The sequence below is a fragment of the Carcharhinus amblyrhynchos genome, chromosome 20 (genome assembly GCF_965287045.1).
Source record: "Carcharhinus amblyrhynchos chromosome 20, sCarAmb.v2.hapA, whole genome shotgun sequence".
In the NCBI taxonomy this organism is placed as follows: domain Eukaryota; kingdom Metazoa; phylum Chordata; class Chondrichthyes; order Carcharhiniformes; family Carcharhinidae; genus Carcharhinus; species Carcharhinus amblyrhynchos.
The window spans coordinates 15695919-15707850 of NC_137343.1; the positions used below are offsets into that span (position 1 = coordinate 15695919).

Here is an 11932-nt window from a genome sequence, read left to right on the forward strand (position 1 = left end):
TGCAATTGGGATTGGGGGACATTTGGTTTGGCAGGAAGGGATGGCTAGGGGTTTGCTAGTAGTGGAGATAATCAGAGTTAACTGGCAGTGCTCTTTCAATGTGATATTGGAAGGAGCAGAATGTGACCTGCAGGTACCCTGATGTTTCTCCTGGCTCATAAGAAAACAATGAAATATTGAAAAAGTGACCTTCTAGCCCTGACAGGATTGGGCTGGTGGGAGAGAGACCATTGCTCCTCTGCTAAGGCCACAGGTTATATTAACAGATTGGGCACTGATTTCACATTTGGAGCATGTTTAAAAAGGATCCCAACCAGTCAAATATTACTGGGAAAATAGTGGGTAAGTCCCTCATTCTATTTTAATTCCCATCCCAACCACAATTCTTTGCTTGATTTGCAAGGAGAAAATTATAGTACATTTGGTCCCACAATATTTCAAGCTGTGTTCTGAATTTGTCTCCATTTACACATGAACAGACTTGAGTATGCCCCCATGCCCCCGATAGTGTATGTACAGTGCCCATTTCCCACTACTCCACAGATATGACCTAATTCAGGTTAGTGAGACTATCTATTGTGTGGGTACCCAAGCAGTTGCTCCTAAACTCAGCACTGATCATGGACTGAATTATGGGCACCTGCATAATTTTGTGCAGGATCACTCATCAAATTGTTTGAAAGTCACAATAAGATCTTGGTATATATTGTGCTTCACAGCTTTTCAAACATCAAGGGAAAGTCAACAAAGTAAAACCTTTCACTGGTCTATGTGAGTGAGTTGAGAATTCAACAGAAGAACACAAGCAATAGGAGCAGGAGTAGACCATATGGCCTGTAGAGCCTGCTCTGTCATTCATTACAATAATAACAGATCTTGGACTTCAACTCCATTTTCCTGCCTTCTTCCCATACCTCTTAATTTCCTGAGAAACCAAAAAACTATGTATCCCAGCCTTAAATGTTTTCAACAATGAAGCATCCACATCCCTCTGAGGTAGACAATTCCAAAGATTCACAATCCTTTGAGTGAAGTGATTTCTCCTCATCTCAGTCCTAAATGATTGGCCCCTTATCCTGAGACTATGCCACCCCGTGTTTTAGATTCCCCTACCAGCAAAAATATTCTCTCAGCATCCACCCTATCAAACTCTCTCAGAATTTTGTAGGTTTGAATGAGATTGCCTCTCATTCTTCTAAACACTGAAGAATATAAACCCAATTTACTTAGCCTTTCATTACAGAATAATTTCCTCATTCGCGGACCAATCTGGTGAACCTTTGATGTACTGCCTCTAATGCAACTATGTACTTTTTGAAAGGTGATGACTAAAACTGCATACAGTATTCCAGATGCAGTCTCACCAAAACTATGTACAACTGTAGCAAGACTTATTTATTCTTCTACTCCAATCCGCTTGCAACAAAGGCTAACAAGCTACCTGTTTGCTACATTTTCATGTTAACTTGTACAAGTACACAAATGTCTCCTTAAGCATCAACACTTGCAAGGTTTACATCTTTTAAAAAAAATCTTTGCTTTGAATAACTTCATGCTTCCCTATATCATACACCATCTGCCATTTATTGCCCACATACCTAACCTGTCTAAATCTCTTTGCAGCTCTCTTTGTCCTTCTCAGTTTATCTTCCCACCTCACTTGGTATTATCGTCAAACCTTGATACATTATTCTGTTTCTTTATCTAAGTCACTAATATTGATTATTATTGGCTGAAACCCAGCACTGATGCTTACAGCATTCCATGAGCCATTGCCTGATAACTTGAAAAAACCCATTTATATTCACTTGCTGTCTTCTATCCATTAATCAATTCACTAACCATAGTAAAATATGATTTCCAACATCTTTAGTATCTTGCCTATTTAACCTTTTGTGTGGCACTTTATCAAATATTTTTTTGAAAATCCAGGTATACAATATCTACTGGTTCCTGTTGTGACAATGCTGCGCCTTTAAGAAATGTATTTTAATCATGTTTTTATTGTTGCTGTGATGTCTGTAACTGGTTTTGTGTGGCCTTGGAGAGAGCAGGAGCCATACCAAGTTGTGATACAACCAGAAAGAATTTTTGGCGGCCTTCTGCTGATTCCTAAAACACTCCCAATCCTCAGACTTCATACTTTTTTTCCAACATTGTAAGCCTCTTCTTTTAATCTAACACTATCCTTAATTTCCTGAATGATCCATGGATGGGACTTTCTCGTTGAGTTTTTGTTTTTCAATGTAATGTATTTTTGTTGACGATTTTGTTTGAATTGTTTATTTAATTGTTCCCCTCTGTTCATTTACTTCCATAACTTTTACTCAATTAACTATAGCCAGTTCTCCCCTCATACCTATGTATTTTGCTCAGCTAGCTTTGGTGCTGAGCATTATAGCCCAGACGTAGTTGGGACTTGTACCCTTTGTGTCCGGTACATTTCTTTGATGTCAAGTGGAATTAAGTGCATTAGGTGGAGTCTGGTATCTATGATGAATTGGACCTCAGGAGGAGGCAGAAAAGAATGACCAATCAGGCACTAATAGTTGAAGATGGTTGCAAACACTTTAACCTTGTCTTTTGAACTCACATGCTGCGCTCTACCATCATTGACAATGGATATATTGATGGAGCCTCCTCCAACTCCTCCTTCTATTGTTTGTCCACCACCATTTATGACCAAGTGAGGCAAAATTAGAGCTTTAGCTTGATACATTGGGCATGGGATCACAGTTCTATCTATAGCGTGATATTTTCTTTGGCTAGCATGGCATTGCATTTTAGGGTACAGGTGGTGCTGCCCTTGGCCCATTATCACTTGCTGTTTGTGGGAGATTGCTGTGTGCAAACTGTCTGATATGTTTACTACATTACAACACTGGCAACACTTCAAAAGTACCTAGTTGTCTGTGAAGTGCTTTGAGTCAATCCAAGACAGTGAAAGGTACTATATAAAACTGCATCAAGCAACTTGGGTGAAGCAACACAGAAAGTCATGAGAACAAGTAAGAAAGATAAGAAAACATCCAGTAACTGAAATAATGGGGAAAGTATGGAAGTGAACAGTAAATAATGTGGAGGAAAATGTGAAATGCTGTGTGTCACAGACAGCAAAACAGACAAACTGGATGAATGAATGAATGAATTTGTGTGAGTGGCAAACACAGAATTACAGAGTATAAGAGCTAAAGATGGTGTAAAATATGAATTAAAGAGATCAAATGGAGAACAGAAGAGAAGGAACATTCCTGTTAGTTATATTAAAATTGCAATAAAAACAGCCCAGATCATGTTTGAATCTTTACTCTCCAACTGAACACTTTTACAGAGTGTTTCACAGGAAGACACAAATTCATATTATACAAAAGCACAATAATAATAGACTGATATTGTAGTAATGATATAGGATGTCAAACTGATCCACAGTTAGACAATGAAAAAGTAGCTCTGAAACAATTCAAACAAGTAAAATGTAATATACAAGGTAGTACAGCCACATTAGATATTAAGGCAAATAATGTTTAACAGTCTCCAGTGTCTAACTGGTGCTTATCCCAAATTAATGGACCAACTTTCATCCAATCAACCACAACACTTGCTGTTAACTTTTATGCAATCCAATAATCCTTATAATACATTCAAAATTAATCCAAAGATATTTCAGTTATGCCCCACAGCACTCAGCAATAAAAGAAACTATCAGCAATAAACAGAAGCTCCAGCAGCTTCTGCAAAAAGATAGATTAACTTATCATAAAAATAGGGAAGAGGGAGGCCAAGCACACCCTTTTATAAACCTTACAAATGGAGATAACAGTGCATTTTTTTGGTTATTTTTATATGCACAGAAAGCTAATGCACTAGTCAACAAGACTCTCTGAATCAAGTTAATGAACAATGCATATATTCAATTTGCCCAGTATGGTGAGCGCTTTCTCCATGCAAGGACACACTCATTTACCTAACTCCAGGGATCTTAAAACAAATTGACAAAGTTAAGGCTATTATCTTATTTGAAAATTGTGGTGGTGTCACATTCCAGCTCGGAATGCATGAGAAATATGGCAGGTTGGCTTAGGACAACTAGTGGTTACAAGAAGCAGATGTCTTTGTGAGCCTGCTGCACTGAGACCCTATAAAAGTTGCTTTGAGTTTCATGACAATAAATTGTAAACTATCTATGGTCCTACAAAGGGACTTGTCTGCTTTCCCTATCTTTGATGAGTTCACTACTCAAAATATTCACCAATTTATTTCTTAATCTACTAGTCTCTAATTTCCAGCATTTCTATTTGTATTTCACTTAGAGTGGTAGAACCACCAGGTTCCCATAGAACTGTCTCTTCATCAGATCCAGCATTCTGAAAGAAGGTGAGAAAATTTGGGGTAAAGGACCATTTATAGAAATGCTAATATTTAAGATTAGAACTAAAGTTTTCCCAATGGTTGGGTCCATTGCACAAAATATGGAAATAATTTGTTTCGAGAAAGTGCATGTATGGGCACAGTCCACCATCCTGCACCTGTATTTAAGATCAGTAGCATGTGCACATGTTCTTTCTCAAAGTACTGCACACTTTTTGTTTTTACTTTCTGCAGTGTGCATTTCCTTCAGAAAATTCAGAATATGATGTTAAAAGTGGTACTTATTTTGTTTAAAAAATGCTTTCTGTTTGGGTAGCACCGTGGCACAATGGTTAGCACTGCTGTCTCACAGCACCAGGAACTCCAGTTCAATTCCAGCCTCGGGTCACTGTCTGTGTGGAGTTTGCACCTTCTCCCCGTGTCTGCATGGGTTTCCTCTGGTGCTCCGAAGATGCACAGGTTAGGTTAATTGGCCATGTTAAAGTGACCCTAGTGTCAGAGGATTGGCAGGGTAAGATGAGGGATTACACTAATAGGGCCTGGGTGGGATTGTGGTCGATACAGACTTGATGGGCCAAATGGCTTCCTTCTGCACTGTAGGATTCTATGATTCTACTATTACTTAAATAGAAACAACATGCAGTGGTAAGGGGACAAGGCAGGACAATGGCACTAAACCATAATACGGACAGACACGATGGGCCAAGTGGCCTCTGTCTGCACCATAACAATTCTGTGATTTTGAGTAAAACTGTTCCCTTTTGGATCCCTGATTTGCCATAAAAGAGTAAAAATAAATGAAGTAAATTCTGAGGTTTACTGTGTTTACTCAGCAATTATACTATTGTCATAAGCATTATTTTAAATTGGGGAATTAGCAAAAACAGCAGGTTATAATTATAAAATACATCTCAGCTTTCTATCGAGTGTTTCAGCACAAGCTAACGTGGCGCCAAAAGCGAAAAGTAAATCGCCATATTTACCTATAATAGTTCCCCAATATTTCCCCCTTTAAATCTTGCCGGATCGGTGCACCAAGTCTCCGCCCCAGCTGGTGTATTGGCCGAGGATGAACAACGAGAGCGCTAGGGCTAAAGACAGAGAGTAAACCGAATCAGCACTCCCGGAGCCGAGGCTCAGACCGCAGCATGAGGAGACAGTGCTTACTGACGCTCAACCACACTGAGGACCTATTTATTAATAAGCCCACCAGACTGAGAGAGCAGGGGAGAAGAGAGGATCAGAGGGAGGTGCAGTAGGAGAGAGGGAAGGGGAATGCAGCACTCGGGAGAAATGAAAGCTTGGGACAGAAGAATCCGGCTTCTGTCTTTGGATTGAAATCCCTTTTCCCATTCACGCCTCAAAATTCGGAAAGTTTTTTTAAAAAAGTCAACTGCAGCCCATAGACAGAGGGAGTGAGAGAGTCAGTGGCTGGTCCCAACCCCAGTCCCAATGGCGAACAGTCAAGAGCCAGGATTCAGCTTCATCTTCCGGGGGGTGATTCAGGGGCAGGGCCAGCCGGGAAGCTGGTCCGAGTCAAGACTGTCCCAGCTGGGTTGGGGGGATTGGCTTCATTTAACAGACAAGAAGCGGAGAGTTATCTGGAGTCTCCCCCCCACCCCCCACCGGGTCTGTTAGACTTTAGTGGCAGAGGAAGGAGCCTCGCTCTTTGTGGGGTTACTCATACTGGAAGAGATGGATGTGATGGGGGCATGGAGAGCTTTCTTTAACCTGGAACAGCGCAGCACACAGATACACTGCGATCGGAACCGCTGGTCAAAGAAGGCGTAGAGGAAGGGGTTGAGGCAGCTGTTGATGTAGGCGACACAGGTAGCGTAAGGATGGGCCAGGTGAAGGAATTCATCGAAGGGGCAGGGGGGGACTTCGATGAACTCCAGCCAGATGAAGGCGTCAATGGTCTTGATGATGTGGAAAGGGAGCCAGCAGATGGCGAAGACAAGGACCAGAGCGGTGATGATCTTCAGCAAGCGCTTCTTCTTCTGCTCCTCCTTCTTGACATTCTGGAAGTGTCTGGTGATGGTGTTGCCGATGGCACAGTAGAAGGTGGACATCAGGAGGAAAGGCAGGAGAAAGCCCATGGTACTGGCGAACAGACTAATGCCCCCAATCCAGATGTGCTCGGTGCTTTCAGTCGCTACCCAGACATAGTCCATGGCACAGGTGGTCTGGTTCTGGTTCTCCTTGGTGCGGCGCAGGAGTAAGGCTGGCAGAGCCAAGAGCCCGGCCAGGAGCCAGATGAGGGCGAGTGAGAGCAGTGTGGTCTTCCTGGAGCGCAGTTTGTTACTGGACAGAGAGTGCACGATAGCCAGGTAGCGATCAAAGCTGAGACAGCTCAGGCAGAAGACACTGGCGTACATGTTTATCATCACCAGGTAACTGCTGACCTTACACAGGAACCAGCCGAAGGGCCAGTGATAGTCCAGGGCCGCATACACAGCCCACAGAGGCAATGTGACCACAAACGCCAGGTCCGCCAGGGCTAGGTTCCCGATGTAAATGTCTGCAGATCTTCTCTTGGTGCGGGACCTCCACACTGTGCAGATAACCACTCCATTCCCGGACAGCCCGAAGACGAACACCAGCATGTAGAGAATGGGAACCACCGAGGACGTGTGTTCCCAGTCGGTATAATCGCACGGCAGCGGCAAATCATCTTCATAATAGGAACTGTTCATCAGGTCGCTGCCGTTCCCCTCTTCCATATCCATTCAGAGCAGCTTGGTAAAGTGGGGAAGTTTTAGTGCGGGCTCTGGCTGCTGTTCTAAGTGCGGGTCTGGCTGTTCTTCCAGCTGATATACCCCGGGGCCCGCCCCTGTGGACAGTAGCCCACATCCCAACACCAATCAGCAGCTCTTAAAGGGACAGATCCAATAACACCCACTCCCCAACATCAACGCTTAAAGAGACAGTCACTTGGTACTTTACAAACAAGTTCCCGCCCGTTCCCAATCCTGGGACACTTCAGTTTCTCCTTAAATAATGTTGTCGGGAATCAGAATGCTATGCGCTTTTTCGGGGTGCTAAACCCCGAATTGTCAGATATTCAATCTCTGTCAAGTTTTGAGATCTGAAACGTGTCAGAGCGATAACGGAACAATCCAATTTCTGTTTTCACGATATTCTGTCACAGACTGTTTATTCTGCTGGTAATTGCTGAGTTCGCGCCAACAATGTTACCAGGTAAACAAACCTTAGAAAATGTACCGACCCCACAAGTACACCTAAAGAAGCGCACCTAAATTATACAGAGACCACAAAACAGCATCAATCTAACATTCCCCAGACAACAAAACCCAACTAATACAACCCCCAGACAGTACCCAACTGATACAGCGAACACCACCAACTCCCCCCCCCACACGCACACACACACAATACCCAACTCATACAGCAACACCCAGACAACAACCCTCATACAACATCCAACTGATACAGTGACCCCCATACAACACACACCTAATACAATGACCCCCAGACTACACCTAACTGATACAGAGACATCCCAGACAGCACCCAACTAATAGAGACTCCCCAGACAACATCCAACTGATACAGTGATCTCCCAGACAGCACCCAACTAATACAGCGACACCCTGACAGCACCCAACTGATATAGAGACCCCCAGACAACGCCCAACTGATACAGAAACCCCCCAGACAGCATCCACCTGATAGAGACCTCCAGACAACACCCAACTGATAGAGACTCCCAAACAACACCCAACTGATACAGAGACCCCTGACAGCACCCAAATGATACTGAAACACCCCCCCCCCACAGACAGTGTCCAACTGATACAGAGATCTCCAGACAAAAACCAACTGATACAGAGACCCCTAGACAACGCCCAACTGATACCTCAGACAGCATCCAACTGATACAGAACGCGCCCCCCCAGACAGTGTCCAACTGGTACAGAGACCCCCCCAGACAAAAGCCAACTGATACAGAGACCCCCCCCCAGACAACACCCAACTGATACAGTGACCCCTGGACAACACCCACCTGATACTGAGACCCCCAGACAATACCCAACTGATACAGTGACCCCCCCAGACAACACCCAACTGATACAGAAACCCCCCAGACAGCATCCACCTGATAGAGACCTCCAGACAATACCCAACTGATAGAGACTCCCAAACGCCCAACTGATACAGAGACCCCAGACAGCACCCAACTGATACTGAAACACCCCCCCAGACAGTGTCCAACTGTTACAGAGACCTCCAGACAAAAACCAACTGATACAGAGACCCCCAGACAACGCCCAACTGATACAGAGACCCCCTAGACAACACCCAACTGATAGAGACCCCAGACAGCACCCAACTGATACAGAACACCCCCGCCCCCAGTGTCCAACTGATTCGGAGACCCCCCCAGACAAAAGCCAACTGATACAGAGACCCCCCCCAGACAACACCGAACTGATACAGAAACCCCCCAGACAATACCCAACTGATACAGTGACTCCCAGACAATACCCAACTGATACAGTGACTCCCAGACACTACCCAACTGATACAGAAATCCCCAGACAACACCCAACTGATACTGAGACCCCCAGACAACACCCAACTGATACAGCGAAATTGAGACCCCCGTTGCAGCACCCAAAATATAGAAACCCCAAAAAGCAATCAGAAACTCTCTAGGCAACAACGCCGATTGATAGGGTAAATAGTCTCAATGTCCCCTGCATATTAAATAGAGGACAGATGTGGCGTATGATAAGAGGCTGGAGCATAGTAAACACAATTAATAGCCGAATTTCACTGGCTGGTGCTTCTGAAGAGGTGAGAAAAACTGGTGGCATAAATTAAGTGTGAAAAGTCACAGCGAACACTTGGTCCGTTTGTTTTGTGGTTTCAGCCAGTTCACATTTGTCCAACAAAGCTAAGAATATTATTGACATACCGAAAAGGGCGTTAGAAACTTCGAAACCCCAAATACTCTGAATTCTGTCAATGTGATAATCAGGTCCCATTTAAGAGCACATTAGCTGTTGTGTAAATTACTGCTGCGATCACTTGACGATTTCCAATGATGGTGTAACTAAAGGATCGCCAGTGTCCCTCACCAAGGCGGGAGCATCGGAGGTGAGCTGCTGCTTTCCCAAAACTCAACCCACACGGGAATGTCCCAAAATTAACATTTCGTTCAGAATAATCATGAACATGATCAGGTAGATATTTTGGTAGATAACCCCGAAGACGCCAAAAAAATCGTCGTCTCTGTAAATGAGCTCCAAATTCAAGTTTAGAACTTCTCCCGGTTGAGCACACTGTGTTAGACAGCCAAAGAGAGCAGGGAGCTCTCAAGAGTCTGACCTGCGCTGAGTTAGTTGCACACTGGAATTTCAATAAGGATATTTCAATTGGACCGATTCTTAAATCGAGAGAGAGGCAAATCCAACAGAGTTCATCCCTCTCGGGAGCACGATCTTGGACGGAATTACTCTGTCGTGGTAAAATCGGCCCCTTGGTGAGGGCAGGTTTGACCTGGATTGTGACGTTCTAACAGTCAACGAGAATGCTAATAATCGCTGTTTAGGCTGGAGGCCATCAGAGCTTGTGGGACAACAGTCAACAGAAACCACCTTTCGAAACCAATCATGGAAGGGATAATGGTGAGAGGTTTGAAACGTAAATGTCCTCATGGTTTAACTAATTTATTTAGGAAAATATTGACAATAAATCTCATTTAGAGACATAGAGATTGATATTTAGACCATGTACAGTAGAAAGGTGAAAAAGTTAACTGTTCCAATAATTAAAATAGAGTATGGATTGCAAAGTTACATTTAATGGTAAGTGCAAACTATTGAATTGCTTCATAATCTTCATATTGCGAAGGAACTTGTCTATCTTATATTGGCTCAAATGAAACATAATCACAAAGGCACTGTAGCTAAAAATCACCAAACTAAAGGATACATTCACCTTTATTACAAAAAGATTGGAGTATAAATAACAGTAAAGTAGTCTTACTGTCATTACATAAGGTCTTAGGAAGGGGATGCTTGGAGCACTGTCTATAGTTTTGGTCTCCTAAGTGAAGTAAGGAAGACATACCTTCCTTAGGGAGCGCAATGAAGACTCACTCAACACTCAGTTGACACTGGGATGATGGGATTGTCCTGTGACAAGAGATTGAGTAGGCTTGGCCTATATTCCTTATTTTAGAAAAATGAGAGGTGATTTAGTTGAAATACAACGTTCTTAAGGGGCTTGTAATGGTAATTACTGAGAGCATATTTCCACTCGCTGAGGGATCTTGAACAGGATGTTCACAGTCTCAGGATAAAGAATTGGGCATTTATGAGTTAGACAGGAATGAACTTTTGGACTTCTCTACACAGAGCACCCTGTATACTGTGTCTGCAAGTATGTCAACAAATAGATGTTTGGATATTAAAATAATTTAGATATTGAGAATAGTGGAATGGTGTAGCAGAGATAGAAGATCAAGCCACTCACCATCCTGACTTGGAAATATATTGTGTTCTTTCTTGATTGCTGGGGCAAAATCCTCAAACTCCCTCCATTACAGAACTGTAGGTGTACCTACATCATATGCAGTTCCACAAGGCAGTGGTTCAAGAAGGCAGCTCACCACCTTTTCAAGGACAGTTAGGGATGGGCAATGAATGCTGGCCCAGCCAGTGAAGCCCACATTTCTTGAATGAATAAAAGAAAACTCATCTTAACGAATGGCATTGAAAGGCTTGAGGGTCCAAATGGCCTATTCCTGCTCCCACAATGAAGCACAAACTTGAGGCCTATTTAAATCTGTAAGGGTTAGTTCCACATCAAGGAGAACATTAATCAAATTAATTATTGCTGAAGCTTACCATGGCACTATCTTCCTACTTAAGAATATCATAAAGATTGCTCTGTTCACTCAGCAAGTGTAGCTTGTATTGAGTCATGGGGTAAAATTACATAATGCCAGCCTATCATTCTGAAGATCAGGGCGATGATCCCCAATGTACTCAATAAATGTCATTATAACAAATGATCTGGTCATTATCACATTGCTGCTTATGGGATCTTGTTATTCACATGACAATAATGATTATATTCGAAACTTACTGCATGTACTGTGAAATATCCATTAATGAAGTCTTTCATTAGATCAATTAACGAGATGTGATATAAAGAAATGGGTAAAGGCATTGGATACAGAAAAGGCTATAGTCTGTGAGAATATTCCGACAATAGTACTAAAGCCTTGTGCTCCAGAACTTGCCACACCTCCAACCAAACTGTTCCAGTAGAATTACAACACTGGCATCTACCTGGCGACATGGAAAATTTCCAGGTATGTCCTGGGCAAACTCAATCTGTCTAATTCATGTCTCATCAAATTACTCTTTATCATCAGTAAAATTATGGAAAGATTATCAACAGTGCAATCAAACAGCACTTTCTTAGCAATAAGCTACTTACTGACACAGTCTGGGTTCAGCCAGGGTCAATCAGTTCCTGACCTTATTACAGTCTTGGTTCAAACATGGACAAAAAAATCTGAGTTCAA

At 42.9% G+C, this 11932-nt stretch overlaps 1 protein-coding gene across 1 annotated transcript; it reads right to left on the reverse strand.

Moving 5' to 3' along the window:
- Positions 1–3290: 3290 nt before the first annotated feature.
- Positions 3291–7137, reverse strand: aplnra (apelin receptor a). The gene has a single exon (XM_080208147.1). The coding sequence runs from the start codon at positions 7095–7097 to the stop codon at positions 6003–6005; it is 1095 nt and encodes a 364-aa protein (XP_080064273.1). The 5' UTR covers positions 7098–7137; the 3' UTR covers positions 3291–6002.
- Between the last annotated feature and the right edge of the window lie 4795 nt (positions 7138–11932).